At 46.7% G+C, this 16,599-nt stretch overlaps 1 protein-coding gene across 5 annotated transcripts in view; it reads left to right on the forward strand.

Moving 5' to 3' along the window:
• ITSN1 (intersectin 1) overlaps window positions 1-16,599 on the forward strand; it is a 96,652-nt gene that overhangs the window by 38,855 nt on the left and 41,198 nt on the right. For all 5 annotated transcript variants that reach the window (XM_027713407.2, XM_027713408.2, XM_027713410.2 and 2 more), the window contains 10 exons: window positions 1,529-1,666; window positions 2,460-2,575; window positions 4,624-4,886; window positions 5,896-6,045; window positions 6,236-6,376; window positions 9,457-9,544; window positions 9,717-9,856; window positions 13,912-14,036; window positions 15,040-15,266; window positions 16,174-16,295. In XM_027713407.2, the coding sequence (XP_027569208.2) occupies window positions 1,529-1,666; window positions 2,460-2,575; window positions 4,624-4,886; window positions 5,896-6,045; window positions 6,236-6,376; window positions 9,457-9,544; window positions 9,717-9,856; window positions 13,912-14,036; window positions 15,040-15,266; window positions 16,174-16,295 (1,510 nt within the window). The remainder of the gene's footprint in view (window positions 1-1,528; window positions 1,667-2,459; window positions 2,576-4,623; window positions 4,887-5,895; window positions 6,046-6,235; window positions 6,377-9,456; window positions 9,545-9,716; window positions 9,857-13,911; window positions 14,037-15,039; window positions 15,267-16,173; window positions 16,296-16,599) is intronic.

The following is a 16,599-nucleotide window of genomic DNA, read 5'->3' on the forward strand; positions in this document are numbered from 1 at the left end:
TAAAAACCACTCTTCCCTTCTCTGTTTCATAACAAAGGGATAAAAATAAAGCAGCCCAATCATCCAGCAGATGATTTTCCAAAAAACACTCAGCTTGTTGCCAGCCTTGAAGTGGGTTGTGTGGACAGGGGTCAGCCACCAGTGAACTCCAGGAGTTCTGCACAGAACTCATTCAATTTTGGACATTCAAACTGCCAAAATGCCAATTTTTGGACATCCAAACTATCCATGGAGATAAGGAATGGATGTTACAGCTCTTGTTGTCCTAAATGTGGGTCCCTTTCCTGGCCAGTGGAGCTGAAGGTGCTGTTCTCTGGGAGAGCAGAGGGTTTATCAGGCTGTGCTGGCACTGAACTCACTCACTCAGACACACAAAGGCAAGTGTGGCCTCTCAGCTGCCCTGGGAGTTCCTGATAAAATGTGGACCCAGGCTGCTGGAGGAGCTGAGCAATTATTTCTTTGCACCCTAGATTTTCATTCTCCTGGCTCGTTCTTGTCTCCAGCCTGTGGAGTTCAGTGGCACAAACCAAGGATCAAATGAGGCTGGAATTGTCTTCCAAATTTAAATCCCATCAACAAAGTCCTGTGCCTCGGGACATCAAAATAATATATCCCTTCTTTGCCTTTGATTGTCACATTACCACGGGAGATTTTCCTGCTTGATTGGAGTTTAGCAGGCTAGAGAAACAAATCCTGAGCTGGAAGGGACCCCCAAGGCTCATCCAGTCCAAGCCCTGGCCCTGCCCAGGACACCCCAACACTCCCCCCTGTCCCTCAGAGCGTTGTCCAAACCCTCCTGGAGCTCTGGCAGCCTTGGGGCCGTGCCCACTGCCCTGGGGAGCCTGGGCAGTGCCCACCACCCTCTGGGGGAAGGACCTTGTCCTGAGATCCCCCCTGAGCCTGCCCTGTCCCAGCTCCAGCCCTTCCCTGGGTCCTGTCCCTGGACAAAGTTTAGGCTGTTAATTTTGTCCAGTACCACCCTAACATGAGCAAAAGCATTTTGTGCATGGGTTGGAGCTCTGGTTTGGGTTGTTACTCCATGATTTTTAATATGTGCATGATGCCAGAGTGGTTTTGTGCTTGTCAGGACCAGAAGGTTAATGGCTTGGATTTCAATGCCAGTGGGAGTTCTGGAATGTGAGGGGGGAGCCTCCAGGGAAGAGGGAGACCAAACCAAAAAGTTCTGCCAAACACCTGAGCTGGTTCTTTTCTGAGTGATGTTGGGCAGTGGATGATCACAAGCTGTTCAGGAGAACTCCCTTGGTTCATGTCCCTTCTCCCCGTGGTGCAGGCAGCACTCAGGGCAGGAGAAGGAGAAGCCATGGCTACAAGGCAGACATCCATGAGAAACATGGGAAGAAGGGGAGCATATGGGTTTTGCTTTTCGTTTGTTTTGGAAAAAAGTAGCGTGAAAAAAGAAAGTGGAAAAAAATGAATTAATTTGGAACTGAATATGTTAAAATGATGCTTTTGAACGGTGATTTTTAATATTTACTCATTTCCTTACTTTGCCCCTTCCCTCCCCAAGGAATCTGTCTGATATCGACCAGGATGGGAAGCTGACAGCTGAGGAGTTCATCCTGGCCATGCACCTCATTGATATAGCTATGGCTGGGCAGCCCCTGCCCCCTGCACTGCCTCAAGAGTTTATCCCACCTTCCTTTAGGTAACACTTGGGAACCTCACTCCTGAATTTTCCATCTAGGAAAGCTGTCCTGGGAGTGTAAAGCACAGCAGCCTGAGCAGTGACCCCTGTCCTTCTTGTCCTGTCAGAACAGTTTGGTGGGTGCTTTATGCTGACACACCTTCCAAAGCTTGCTTAGTCTGGCCATAGGAATCTAAAGGTTACACTTCCTTGGAGCAAATGGAATGTATTGGAATTCCAGACACGTTATGGATCTACACTGTACCACATTCAGCCCCCTTGGTACAGCTGGATCTGTGAAAACTGTGGTCACTCATCACTTCTCTTTCTCTATTTCACTTTTTTTTGGTGAAGAAATGGGGTGGGAAGACAGTCCTTTATAATGGAAAGAAATGTTTGCATACTGCATGCTTCAGGTATCCTCCTGAAGATTCCCATTGTTCTGTGTATTCCACCTGGGATCTTGCTTTTAGCCTGACTGTACTGAGCTCTTCCTCTGTCTCTGCTGCTTGTGCTGTAGTTTAAAAACCAGCTCCAGACTGGGCACTGGGGAGAGATTTTGGGGACAGGGCTGGACATATTGGGAAGTTTCATGGAGAATTGGAACTGGGTTTCTCAGGTCCCCAGGGAGAGCTGTTGGGACTCTGGGGAATAATGTTATCCTAAGGGAATGCCTGAGTAAAACCCTCTGAAAGAATATTAAACATCATGAAATGTTACATCATTGCATTGAATTTGGTTTCCTCGTTAATCCTGAATAATTTGGGCGGGAATAGGTTGTCCTAAGCACCTGAAATCCCTGTTTTCTTGGCAGAAGAGTCCGCTCTGGCAGTGGGATATCTGCTGCCAGCTCAGTGTCTGTAGACCAAAGGTTACCAGAAGAACCAGCATTAGAGGAAGAACAGCAGCAGCTGGAAAAGAAATTACCAGGTGAGCAGGTGAAAAGAGGGATGTTTTGTGTTCCAGGAGGGATATTTCGTGCTCCCAGAGGGATGTTTTGTGTTCCAGGAGGGATGTTTTGTGCTCCCAGAGGGATGTTTTGTGTTCCAGGAGGGATGTTTCGTGTGCCAGGAGGGATATTTCGTGCTCCCAGAGGGATGTTTTGTGTTCCAGGAGGGATATTTTGTGTTTCAGGAGGGATATTTCGTGCTCCCAGAGGGATGTTCCCATGAGGGAACCTCCCTGCTGGGAGGTTCCACATCCTGACTGGGAAGTGCTGCCTCTGCAGAGCAGTTTGGGACATGTCAGAGGCATCACCAAGACACTGCTGGGTCCAGCTCCTTCCTGCTCCTTTGTGTTGGTGACACTGGAGGTGGGAACAGGCTCCAGGCTGCTCCTCTCCTGCACTCCCACAGGCAGCACTTTGCATCCCTGTTCCAGGACTGCAAGGAAAACTCTGCTGCCTTCATCGTCTGGCCTGGGTGCTCTGTAAAAGATCCCAGTATTGCCACAGAGCCCCGTTTCCTCGCAGTCCGTGTAACAGTGGGGGTTTTATACAACTTCCAGCAGTTCTGGGAAAAGAACAAAAGGAAGAGAAAAGGGAATTGGCAACAGGAGAAGGGGACAAACTTGAGAAGAGGAGAATTCAGCTGGTTCAGCAGCTGTTGGACTGATGTGTCCAGCAGTGTGTGCACACTTGGGAGGAAATATGTGCTGTCTCTTGCCTTGCATCCCAAAAATGTCCATGTTGGGCATGCAGGGAGAGAAATCTGGACTGCAGGGTGTGAGAGTGGGACACAGAGGGTATGAAAAGGAACAGAAGGTGGAGTGGGAAGAATAATTTGGAGGGAGGACAATCCCTGATCCTGCAGAGGGATGTCAGGGAACCTTGCTGGAACTGAGGTCACTTTTAGGCCAGTGGTGAGGATGTGGGTGTGCAGGAATCCAGACTCCCTGGGCTCAGCTGCTCCAGAACTTGAACCACTTCTTTCCTGGCAGTAATGAGTGATCTTGGGAGAATATCAAGTGTAAGTTCATTCTGGTCATTGGCATGATGGCTTTTTGATGATGTCACCAGCTGAATCCTTGGCCTTGCTCTGATGGAAGTGTTGGCTCTGGGACTGCTGCAGTTATCCAGTGGTCCTGTGTCCTCACAGAGGATCACCTGGAGAATGCTTTGCCTAAATTACCTCCACTTGCTGGACTTCCAGACCTGGAAGCCTGAGGAATGGGGATGGAAATGCACACCTTGGTTTCCTGAGGATGTGGGTTTGAGGGGCTCGACAGTGTAAATGCTGGCCAGGCTGGCAGACTGAGACAGAGCACAGGAGCTCTGACAGAACACTTAAGGCAAAGACTGAACTGAAAGCTGCCCTGACTCGAGAGAACTCGACCCCTCGAGGAAGGGACCTTCATGGGATGTCTCACACCCCATGATATGACGTGGTGAAGGGAGCTTTTGTCCCGACTGTCGCAGTCCAGAGACCTTTGCTTGGAGTCGAAGGGCTGAGAGGGGTGAGAGGAGACCCCCTTGTGTGTAATAGAAAGAGATCCAGCTACAACTCCAACTCCAACTGCTGCATGGGAGAAGAGAGAGACTGCTGCCCTGAAAGTGGAAGGGATCTTTCCTTCTCCCCTTCTGAACTTTTATTGGAGGGAAAAGAGATTTGATCCAATGTAAATATATTGTTTTATCATAGGAGAAGTAGTTAGGATTGTGTATATAATGTATTAGAATATTTATTTGTGTAATTATTGTAATATAATTCCCTTCCCCCCATAGTGAGTCCTGTGTTGTGTCTGGAAAACCCCTCTCACACTGGGGTGAGTTGTGGGAGGGGGGCTTGGACTCGGGAATTGGATTTTTGGGGGTTTCAAACCAGCACAATGCTCAACCCCAGAATGACCCGTGGAGCTCCATTACCCACAGTGGGGAGCAGCACCTGCTCCTGCTGGGAGCTCGTTCCACTTGGATTCAGCACTGGGACTCACATCATAGAGACTGGTGTGAGTCAGTGACAGCTTCATTCCCCCCCCAGTCACGTTCGAGGACAAGAAGCGGGAGAACTTCGAGCGGGGGAACCTGGAGCTGGAGAAGCGGCGCCAGGCGCTCCTGGAGCAGCAGCGCAAGGAGCAGGAGCGGCTGGCCCAGCTGGAGAGGGCCGAGCAGGAGAGGAAGGAGCGCGAGCGGCAGGAGCAGGAGCGCAAGAGGCAGCTGGAGCTGGAGAAACAGCTGGAGAAACAGCGGGAGCTGGAGCGGCAGAGGGAGGAGGAGAGGAGGAAAGAGATAGAGAGGAGAGAGGTAACGGCGGAGCAGAGCTTGGGTCGGGGGCTGGGGAGGGACCAGGTGGGAGATGGGCACTCGGGACCGGGCTGGCATTGGGAGTGAGCAACACTGGAAGCATGAACCCACATTTCTGGGGGCTTGGGGGGAAGGAAGAGTCAGCAATCCCTTCATTTTTCCTGTGGAGTGAATGGGTGAGACGTTTCAGTGTAGGGCAGCGTGCTCCTGACCTCTGACTCCTTTAAAAATAATAATAATGATTATTATTTTATATAAAGAGATGCTTGAGTGGATGAAGAAAAACCTATGGCATTCATGATTTTCCAGTGATGAGGTGATTTTATAGAATCCCAGAATGGTTTGGGTTGGAAGGGACCTTTAATATCATCCAGTCCCTACCCCTGCTGTGGGCAGGGACACCTTCCACTAGCCCAGGCTGCTCCATCCAACCTGGCCTGTGATTTGGGCCAGGCCTTTAATCTGTCAAAGGAAACACACCCTGGGGAACTTAAAAAGCTCTCATTTTCTCCCACTGCCAAACAATGATGAGTCCAGTGCAGAGCACTGGGCTGTTCTTTGCAAAGCTGCAGGGTGTCCAGTGGTGGAGGTTGGAAAGGGATTTGATACTTTTCTGGAGTGTTCTCAGAGTCTTAATATGAAACAAGTTGGTAAATCAGAAAACTGGACTTTGGGAAACGTGAAAATGAAGGGATTCTCTCTTTAGTCATCTCTGCTGTGCAGGGGAGCCCCATCTCAGTGAGCACTTAAAGCACTGAGCAATTTGTGTGCTTAGAGGCACAGAGCAGCCTAGGAGTGTGTTTTTATTAATGGCTTAATTGCTCATTAGAATATTAATTATAATGGCAATTATGAATTATAATAGCAATTATATGTGTTTAGCAATTATGTTTATTTATTTTAAATGTATTTTCAAGTTAGATATCGTATGTTTTATCGTATATAATTATATAAATCATATAAATTTCCATTTCTGCTTTATTTTTCCCTTTCTCCTGGAATGCCCCAGGCTGCCAAGCGGGAGCTGGAGAGGCAGAGGCAGCTGGAGTGGGAGCGGAACCGTCGGCAGGAGCTGCTCAACCAGAGGAACAAGGAGCAGGAGGACATAGTTGTCCTGAAGGCAAAGAAGAAAACCCTGGAATTCGAGCTGGAAGCTCTGGTAAGTGATGGATCCCGGGTCAAACACACAGGCACGGTGTGGCAGTGATGGTGTGACAGTGGCTGTGCCATGGCCGGGTTTATTTGCTGGAATTTCGGTTGTAAATGTGAAATAAAAGTACTTTTTAGATCCTGACTCGCCTGACAAAACGTTCTGGTAAAAATAAAACTCTTTTTCCTTCCTTTTCAAGAATGACAAAAGGAACCAGCTGGAGGGAAAACTTCAGGATATCAGGTGTCGGCTGTCGACCCAAAGACAAGAAATTGAAAGTACAAACAAATCCAGAGAGCTCAGAATTGCAGAAATCACCCATTTGCAGCAGCAGCTACAGGTGAGAAAACCTTCTCTGATTTTATTGTTAGCCTTGAATTTTGGCATTGATATCCTGAGCAGAGCTGCCCCAGCATGGGGTGTGCTGTTCCTTGCCCCAAAAGAGATATCCTTGAAATTATCCTTGGAGATAATTTGTCATTCCTGGAAATTAATGTTCTTCAGACCCATCCAGGACTTGTGCCTACACTAGAAGCTGTGTCTGTGCTTATCACTTCATCCTCCTGGAATCCTGCTGTGGGGAGCAGCAGAGAAATTGTTTGGCCTCAGATGTTTGGGAGGACGAGGAGAAGGGGGTTTCATGGCGTGGATTTTGCTGGCAGTGGTTGCAGTTTGTGTGCTGGGAGAAAGACTCGACTTCAGTGAAATGGCTTGTGGATGATCCATTTTTAACTGTAAAATAATGAACTTCCAAAGCTGCAGTTCCCAGTGAAGCCAGTTAGTTCCTGGCATTGTCCTTTCCTGCTGCTCCATCTGAAGTTCTCTGTGGAATGGAAGTGGAACCGAGGAGGTGCCTGATTTTAGGGAGAGAATGTGCTTTGAGGTTTGTAAAGGTTCCCAGGGGGTTGTAGGATTTAATTCAGGGACTTTTCTCTTCATTACACATTTCATATTGCTTGAAATTAATTCTTGGCTTGTCCTGGGGGTGTCTCAGTGTGTTTCTGCCTCTGCAAAGAGAATCTCACACTTAGGTTAGGAGGGCTCAGGTGTAAAACCTGACTTAAACCCTAATCCTACTGCTCCAGTCCAGCTTCACTCTTGCCTTCCCTGGCAGCTGTCCTGTTGGATTTTGGGGTTTGGGGTGATTTTGTAGCAATAGCTGTGGCTCTGTGGTAATACCTTCCCTCAGGTGCTAATTGATCTCCACCACTGACATTTCAGGCAGTGTCACATGAGGTGTTTTTATCCCAAAAACTGTGTCACTGCTTAGGAGAAACAGCCAGATTTTATCTGGGGAGAACCTAAAAGATTTTTCCTGAAAAAAAACCCCATTATTTTTTCAAATATCCTGTCAATGTTTCTGTCTCATCTGTAGAGGACAGACTAAATCAGTGAGGTTTAAAAAAGGAGATTTTAATCCTCCAAACTCTCAAAGAGGTTAAAAAGTCAGCACTGGCATTATCTCAGAAGGGTGATGTACCTTCCCTTGGAAATAGTTTAGTTTAATACACTTGAAACTCCCTATGGAAAGATGAGTCAATTTAAAGGAGTAATTATTCTTCAACCTATTAATTAGTTTCAAGAGGGAGTTTCATTAAACTTGTGGCAGAAGTTGTGCACCACTTAATCCTGGCTGATGGGAGTTTGTGCTGGTTACTTGGATCTGTCTGCTCGAGTGGCATTTCCAGGGATGTTCAGAAGGACCCTCCCTTCCAAACCTCTGATCTGTGACTTGCTTATTACCTGCAGGGACTGTTTTTCTCCTTGATGAATCCTTTGGCTCCCAAGGAATTTGAAGAAAACTTTCCCTTGTTCAAGGGGCAGGGACTGGGATTTGGTTTCACTGCCATGTGGGACATTACTCAATTCTTGGACGTTTCTTGTTGCATGAAACTTCAGAGTTAGTGGTGCCATTAATGTCTGTCATCTGTTTCTCCAGTACAAGGAAAGGATGTGGAAAACCATCTGGTGGATGTTCTTGGATAGGTTCTTATTCCAATGGTTGTCTGTGATTTCAGGAAACAGAATTTGACCTTCACGATCCCTTGGCGTTCTCTGTCCTTACACACTCTCCAAACTATTCAGTGGATTGAGTAATCTGGAGTTGGGAAGTGTTCTGGCCTTTGAAAGCAAAACACCCGAGGTGGTGATCTCATTCCACCCTGAAACGCTGTCCTGGGGTGCTTTCTGTGCTTGAAGAACTCTTTCTGTAGATCCTGTTTTGTTTTGACACCCATCCTGCTGTTTGATGACCTGCAGGGTTCTCAGTCTCCCAGGCCCACGGGGTGCTTTGGGCTGGAAGGGGCCTCAGAGGTGCCCTGGGCAGAGCAGCTGGACAGTCAGCTCTGCTCCAGCTGAATTTTGCTACTTTGGGGATTCCTAAAGTCCTTGACTCTGCTGTGCCTTCTCGGGATATTTGCTGGAACATAAGGAGATTACAGGAGGCTGCAGTCGTTGCATAATCATCAGATGTGAGCTGAGCACTGCAGAGCCCAGTCAAGGCCTGGCAGGAGGAAAGTGGGACAGTCTGGAGCCGTGTCAGTGCAGCCAATCCCGTGATCTTGGAACAAAAACCACAACTTTCCGTGGAACTCATGATTTGGGTTGGGAGGGACCTTGAAGCCCATCCAGTGCCACCCCCTGCCATGGGCAGGGACACCTTCCACCAGCCCAGGTTGCTCCAAGCCCCGTCCAACCTGGCCTTGGGCACTTCCAGGGATGGGGACTCCACAACCTCTGTGGGACTCACTGTGGGATTGAGCACTCAGGTGACATTTGTTCTTAGGGTGGGGTGATGTCACCTGCAGTCCCTCCTGACAGATTGAACCTGTCAGCTGGCTGAGGCCTCAAAAGCCTGCAATTCCAGACAGCTGCTCCAAGGAATTGCTCTGTTTGTCTGGAAGTTGGGGTGTCCATACTCATGATCTTTGATAAAAGAAGCTCTTTCCCCTCCTGCTGCTGTGACGTGTTTGACAACTTGAAGTTGGGGGTCAAGGCTGCTGAAAGGTGTGTGAAGCGGCTCTTCAGCCTCCAGAAAGAGCAAGGATTCTTTATGAAACATAAATATAAATGTATATATAGGTATGATCCACCAAAGGAGGAATTTCTCATCTGCAGGGACCCCTGTAACATATCAGTTCACAATCTTACAACGGTGTGTTGAGTGTGACAAAGATCATAATCCCCTTCCACAAGCACCAAGTCCAGAGACTGAGGACTCGAGGATTCTCACCTCACAGAGCTCATGTTTCATGGCTTTTGGCCAGAATATATTCCTTTTGAGGGAAAGTCTTTGTTTTCTCTCCTTCAGATAAACTGTAAATATTTGTCTTTCTGTTCCCAAGTTGTTTGTTGTGGCTGAAGTGACCCCTCACTCACCCGTGCCTGTCTCTGTGCTTGTTTTCCCTGTCCTGGATCCAGGAGTCTCAGCAGATGCTGGGGAGGTTGATCCCAGAAAAGCAGCTGCTCAATGATCAGCTCAAGCAAGTCCAGCAGAACAGTTTGCACAGTGAGTAGATTTTTGGGTGTGTCTCACTTTGGGTGGGACCCGTTCCCTCCTCCCAGTGTCCCCTGGAGTTGCTTTCCGTGTGTCACAAGCTCCATATTGAAAAAGGGTGCTTTCTGTGACCCAGTGGGCTCCATATAAGGAAATAATGATTTGCCAATGTGTTTAAAACCAGGAGATTCTCTTCTTACCATCAAAAGAGCCCTGGAAGCCAAGGAGCTGGCCCGGCAGCAGCTCCGGGACCAGCTGGATGAGGTGGAGAAGGAAACCCGATCCAAACTGCAGGAAATTGATATTTTCAACAATCAGCTGAAGGTAACCCAGGACTCATTAATGACCCTTCCTTCTCAGTGTTCAGTGAACCATTTTCTAACTTGAGTGTGGCAAAAAATAACTGAAGTGGTCGATTTAGATGGTCGGGTTTGGGAACATTCTCCAGTCTGTCTTTTGGGGATTTGATTTGACTTTTATTTTGTTTTATTTTTGACAAAATGCTACTTAGCTTTCCAACTCAGGGTTTGAATCACCTCAGTCTGCAGACTCTCTTCAGGGGTAAATTTGAGCTCTGGTTCTGATTGCAAATCTGAAATTGCCCCTTCCTGTGCTTTGGCATCCAAGGAGTGCAAGTAGGTCAAACCTGCTGGAATCAGGAGTTCAAACTGAAATCTTGAATAAAAAAGACTTGATTTCCTCCTGCCACCAGAATTTTACCTGCTGTTCATCCTCCCCTGCTGTCCCTGAGTGTGGATGTCTGTGGGTTGTGGTTTCCTGCTTTGTTGCTCAGTCTGGTGTGAGACCTGTGTGGGTTTTGGGTGTTTCTGCACAAGAACTGTCCCTGTTCTTCAGAGAGAAGGTACAAATCAGTCTGTAGTTACAAACCTCTAATAGCATTCATTTTTTAATTAAACATTCCAGTGTTAAAGTAGTTGATCTGCCAGTTCCCCTGATGGGTTCTCCTGAAAGCTGAGCAAAAAAATCCCCAATTTCCTGCAAGGTGTCAGAAATTGTGCTGTAAGTGTTCAGGAGGAAAATCACTGGAATAGAGACATTGATGGTTCTGGAGTTGTCTTGGGATTAAATCAGAAGCTTTAGAATGGAAGGTGGGTTTGAAGTTAAGCAACAAATAGCTTGGTTAATATTAAAGTTATTAATAACTGTAGGAAAAATTAAAAACTGACTCACAATCTGAGGGAGTAAGGAAGGGGAGAAGTTCTGCAGAGTCAGACACAACACAAAATAGGCTCAATTTACACCAAAAGAAAATAGACTGGTTTAAACCTTGCTTAATTAATCCTCGAGGTTTAAACCTCAGTTTATTTTCCTTTATATGTGGGTTTTGGACACATCTCAACGTGTTGTGCTTTTTGAGTGTTATTTTTTTAACTGAGTCCTTCCAAAGTGTTTTGCAGATCAATATGACCAAAGGATATTAATGCTAAAATTTTGATCAATATCTGATCATAAATCACCCAAACAGTATAAATGGGCAGAGGGAAGAGCACTCTCAGTACTTTTGCTTATCTGGAACATCAAGACTTTAAGTCTGTTGCCTGTTTTGGTCACGATGTTCAAACACCTGGATGTGAAGTGTTCCTGCACAGCTCTGTCACTGGTGATTCCAGTAGGAGAGAGATGGCAGCATCTTCCCTGTCTGCAATCCCCCAGAGCTGTAGGATGGGGAAGAGGGAGGAATTGTGTCTGCCAAGGCCAAAGCAGATGCTTTGGGTCCTGGGAAAAGGGCAGGAAAGGGTTGGTGTGGAAAAGCTTCAGTGAACACACAACTGCAGGGCCCTCTCCTCTGGGATCAAACGCTCTGCTTGGCTCAAGGGGAGAAGATCTGATGGAATCCTTGTATTGTAATCCCTGAAGTATCCCAAGTTCTGTTGCCTTTCTGTCAAAAAGGCAAAATCTTGGCTCAAACAACTACATTTGTTGCACTGAGGCTTTTGTAGCAATGCCTTGTCTGTATATAGTGAATATTGCTCTGCTTTAATTCATATCCAATATCCTGAATGTGGCTGTTGTGACACCTCCAAACCCTCCCTGTTGGTCTGTTGGTGAGTTCAGTGCCAAGGTAACAATAACAGTTTCTCTCTGCTTTTAAGGTAAGACATTCCTTGTCCTGCCCCCCCAGGAACCAGCAAAGCCTTGCTGTGCCTTTGGAGTTCCAGTTGTACCTGTACAGCTGGAAGCTGTGTCTGTCCAGGATGAGTGTAGGGCTCTGTGAACATCCAGCTGGAAAAGCTCCATTGCTTGGCTGTTGAAGTGTTCCTAGAATTTTCTTCAACTGGTTTCCTGTGGAACTGTGGGAGATGCTGGTTCTTCCTCCCTGTCCTGCCACTGGTACTTGGCAAAGCCATGGAAACCCTCTGTGGTGGGAGATACCCACCAAATCCTTATTTCCTCCTGGCTGACCCAAAGAGGGATATACATTGGATTTTTTAACCTCCAGAAATGCTCCATCCAGCCCTAGGACTATGAGCTGGGTTAGATTTCCTCACCATCCAGGTGTGTCACTGGAAAGCAGGAATCCTGAACCAGCACCCTGGCTGGGCTGGGAGGGAATAATGGGATCAAATGTCTATGGAAAACTTCAGTGATTACTCAAATGGCCCTGGAGATCCTGCCTTAGCTGAGCAGAGCCATGGAATGCCAGCACAAGCAAACCAAGGAGTGTCATTGTTTGTGCCAGGGTTGGCAGCAGCATTTAATGATCACATTCCATGTGGTCCTACAGGAAGCTCCCTGCTCCAGGCACGGCTCAGCTGCAGCATTCCCAGTTTTCTACTGGGCAATGGAAGTGGGATATCTTACATTTCATGGTGAGATAACTTATGTGCCTGCCCCTGGATCCCTGGGAGTGCCCAAGGCCAGGTTGGACAGGGCCTGGAACAGCCTGGGCTGGTGGAAGGTGTCCCTGCCCATGGCAGGGGTGGCACTGGGTGATCCTGACCATCCCTGCCAGCCCAAGGCAGTGGGATCCTGTCAGCTGGAGGGTGTTGGGCACCACAGCCCATGTGCTGGGGGGTAGATTTGCACCTGCACAAGGTCTTTGGTGCAATAAGATCTGGGGTGACCAGGAGAGCAGGACTGAGATCCCCGGGGTCCTTGTGCTCTGGATGAGCATAAAACAGGGAATGGCCCAAATCCACATTATCCCTGGATTGCAGTGATGTCCTTAGCAGAGTTTTAGTTCAGACCTGGAACTGATTATCTCCTTGGTGGTGTTGATTTCCTTTTCCTTGAGTTTAAAATTGAGGATCATTAGTGAAATGAGTCTGAGTGGGACATGAGGATCAACTTCATTGTTTAAACTTTCAAACCTCTCTCAAGTGGGTTGGAATCACTTGATATTTAGTTTAGTTTGTACTGTAGATCAACTTCACTTTTTTTTAAACTTTCATCCCTTAATCAAGTGGGTTTGAATCATTTGATATTTGATGTTATTTTTTTTTTCTCTTATGCAATTTTTGACATTTTGGTCAGTGTGTGAGGATTTTCACAGGAAACCTTCCTGTGACTGGTTTGTAGATTGGGAATTTCTGAAAAACTGTCCAAATACTTTCAAGATTAACTGTTTCAATTCCTGCCTGTACTATATTTTCATTAGAACATATCAGTTTTTCAAGGTGAACTATTTTCAGTGAAAACCCTCAGTTGTCACAGGTAAAGTTATCCTTTTGCTCCTTGGAATGCTGAGGAGTTTAAATGCAAAATTCCAGGCTATTCCAGATAAAATTTGTATTTGTGTTAATGGAGAAAAGAAATCTTGAGAAAAATATTATGGTTTCATTGTTATTTATATTCTAAATTTTACAGGGATGTCCTCCCAGTTAATTAAAGAAGAAGTGACTTATATATGAGTGAATACTCTCTGTACCACAACTCATCCCAAAGACATTCCTTAGGGAACTCAATCTCCTGAGTATAAACCAATCCTGAAGGTTCTTTAATAACTCACCATTCACTGGAAAATAAAACTGATTTAAATCACCATTCATTGGAAAATAAAACCCATTGACTGTGTTGCTGTTGTGAGAGCTCAGAAGGCAGATGTTTATATGGAAATTATTAAGTGAATTCAACAAACCAGCAAACAAAATAAAACAGAAGTGACTTTTCAGATTAAGCTTTTTAGAGTCCCATTTAAAGACCTTCTTGTTTCTTAACCTTTTAATATCTCAGTTATATGGATAAAAACAGGAAAACAGTAAGTGGTGTATAGACCTTAAATATCTGCCACTGCAGATAAGTTTGGACAGAGATCCCCAAACATTTCCAAGTGTTGCTCCTTCCCAAGGGAATTTTGGGGCTGTTAGTTCTGGGTCCCACACTGTATATTTTCACATGTTTTCCTTCTTTTTCTCCAGGAGCTGAGAGAAATCCATAACAAACAGCAGCTCCAGAAGCAGAAGAGCTTGGAAGCTGAGAGATTGAAACAGAAGGAACAAGAAAGGAAGACAGTGGAGCTGGAAAAGCAAAAAGAAGCTCAGAGGTAACAAAAGGCTTTAATTTGAGCCCTTAATTTAAACCTTGACACCTCTCAGAAAATATTCCTGTCAACTCAAAACTTCAGGGATTGAGATGAGATTTGTGCTCTCTGGTACCAACCTAATGCTGGGAAGGTGGGTGGGTTGGCCAGGAGGAGGAATTTCCTGCTGGAAAGGGTGGGGAGGCCTTGGCAGGGGCTGCCCAGGGAGGTTTGGAGTACCCAGCCCTGGAGGTGTCCCAGGAAGGCCTGGCCGTGGCACTCAGTGCTCTGGGCTGGGGGACAAGGTGGGGATGGGGCACAGGGGGGGTCCATGGGCTGGGAGGGCTTTTCCAACCTCAGGGATCCTGGGATTCTGTGAGGAGCTCCTGTGAGGAGCAACTTCTTCTCATGCATTTGTCCCTAATTTCGTAAGTCTGAAGAAAATCCAGATGTGGAAAAAGATCATGGAACAAACCAAAGCACGCTGGGCATCTTTTATATCTTCAGTTACCTCTACTGGGGCAAATTGTTTCTAGCAGAGCACATTTACCCTTTCCTTCTGTTGTCTTGTCCTCTGTTGGAGGAAGGACTGGTTAGCTCTGGCAGCTGGGAGTGTGGAATACTCTGGATGGTTCTGCAGAGCTGTTGTGTGAAGCTTCCAAATGTGTTTCCCCCTTGCCCCTCAACAGCAAGATGAGGAGTGTCAGTGTTCTGATTCTTGCTTTTACCTTCTCATTGGGCTGTTCTGAGTCCTACTTAGGGATGTTTGTGGCCTTGGGTTGGGGTGAGATGATATTTAAGGTCCCTTCCAACCCAACCATTCCGTGATTCTGTGATCCCACGAATAATTGTGTAAGGAGATGCTGGGGAGGGGCTGGTGACTCATCAAAATCAAATTAGCTCTTCCAGGGAATGGAGAAGCCCTGCAGAGGACCCTTTGTGCCATAGATCACCCCAAAGGACAACTGACTGGGATGGTCTTGGGTTTGAGTGGCTTAAAAAAAACCCCACCCTGGTTTTCCAACAGGCGAATCCAGGAACGGGACAAACCGCGGCCGGATCGGGGGCAGCCGGAGGAGGAACCTCAGTGGCAAAAAAAAATTCAGGAAGATGAAAAGCAAAAAAGGGAAGAAATGCCTAAGAAGAAGGAAAGTGAGGAGAAGGGGAAGCAGGAAATGCAAGAGAAGCTGAGTAAACTTTTCCAGCCCCACCAGGAGCCAGCCAAGCCAGGCCAGGCTCCCTGGTCCAATGCAGGTAGGGTCAAACACCAGGAATGCTGGTGGAGAGCCTCTGGAACAGCTCTTTTCTCTTCTGGCTTCCCATTTAATACAGGAGGATGTTATATTTCAAGACTGGATTGCTAGTCTTAGTGAAGTAAATAATGGGCAGATTGAGCTCTAGACTCCAAAAATTGTCCTTTTAGGCATCACTATTGTCCCTCAAAGTCTGGGGTTCAGCAGAGTGTAAAGCACGGGATGAGATTCCCAGTGCCAAGTGAGGAGAGATTCTCAGCTGGAAGGGGGGTTGGAAGATCCTGATGCAAGATGTCAGAAATTATTTCTGTGTTTTCTTATTTTGCTGTGCAAAATGTGCCTTGGGGTTTGGTAGAGCAGCACCAACGTGTCCCGGGGTTCCCCTGCTCCCTCTCCTGCCTTCCCCTGGAATGTTGTTCACTGATAAAATGACCCGAAATCTAAGATTTAATCCCCCTCTTTCTGCTCTGCACACAGTCCCTTTTTGTTTCCATTTGTGCAGGGAGCAGAGGGCACTTTTATGACTAAATCCTGCCCAGAGAAGCTGTGGCTGCCCCTGGATCCCTGGAAGTGTCCAAGGCCAGGTTGGACGGGGCTTGGAGCAACCTGGGCTGGTGGAAGGTGTCCCTGCCCAGGGCAGGGGTGGCACTGGATGGGCTTTAAAATCCTTCCCAACCCAAACCATTCTGTGTCTCTACGATTTCCCCTGATATTTAGAGGAGAAAATAGCCAGAAAATTGTCTTTAAATCATTCATTTTCACAAATAGGGCACGAGATACTTCCTGCAGACACTCCCAGTTCTGCTCATTTTTCTCACCACTTTCCCCTCATTTTACAAGCGTTTAAAAATAAGGGGGTTTGATTATTTGTTTTTCCTTGTGTGTTTTTTTTTTTTTCCTTTGCTCAGAAAAAGCTCCTCTGACCATTTCTGCTCAGGAGGATGTAAAAATAGTGTATTATAGAGCTCTGTATCCTTTTGAGTCCAGAAGCCACGACGAGATCACCATCCAGCCAGGAGACATCGTCATGGTAAGGAGGGATTGGGATGTTCCTGCAGCAAACCAGTTTTGCCCATGTGTGACTTAAGTTGTGTAAAGAAAGGAAACTTCAAACCTAAAAATTTGGTGGCAGGGATGTTGATACAGAACAACCTCCAATTTTTTTCCCAGTCTGTTGTGTCGAAGCCTAAAGCAATATTTGCTTTTGTCTCTCTAAAATTAGAGATTTACAGGGAAAATGTCACTTTTCCCAGGAATATGTGATTTTAAGGAGCAGTTCATGCACTTTAAAGAGAGATTTGCAGGGAAGTAACATTTTTCCCAGAACTGTGAGA

This window comes from Pipra filicauda, unplaced genomic scaffold (assembly GCF_003945595.2).
Source record: "Pipra filicauda isolate LSUMZ 115617 unplaced genomic scaffold, ASM394559v2 scaffold607_size300211_pilon, whole genome shotgun sequence".
Classification (NCBI taxonomy): domain Eukaryota; kingdom Metazoa; phylum Chordata; class Aves; order Passeriformes; family Pipridae; genus Pipra; species Pipra filicauda.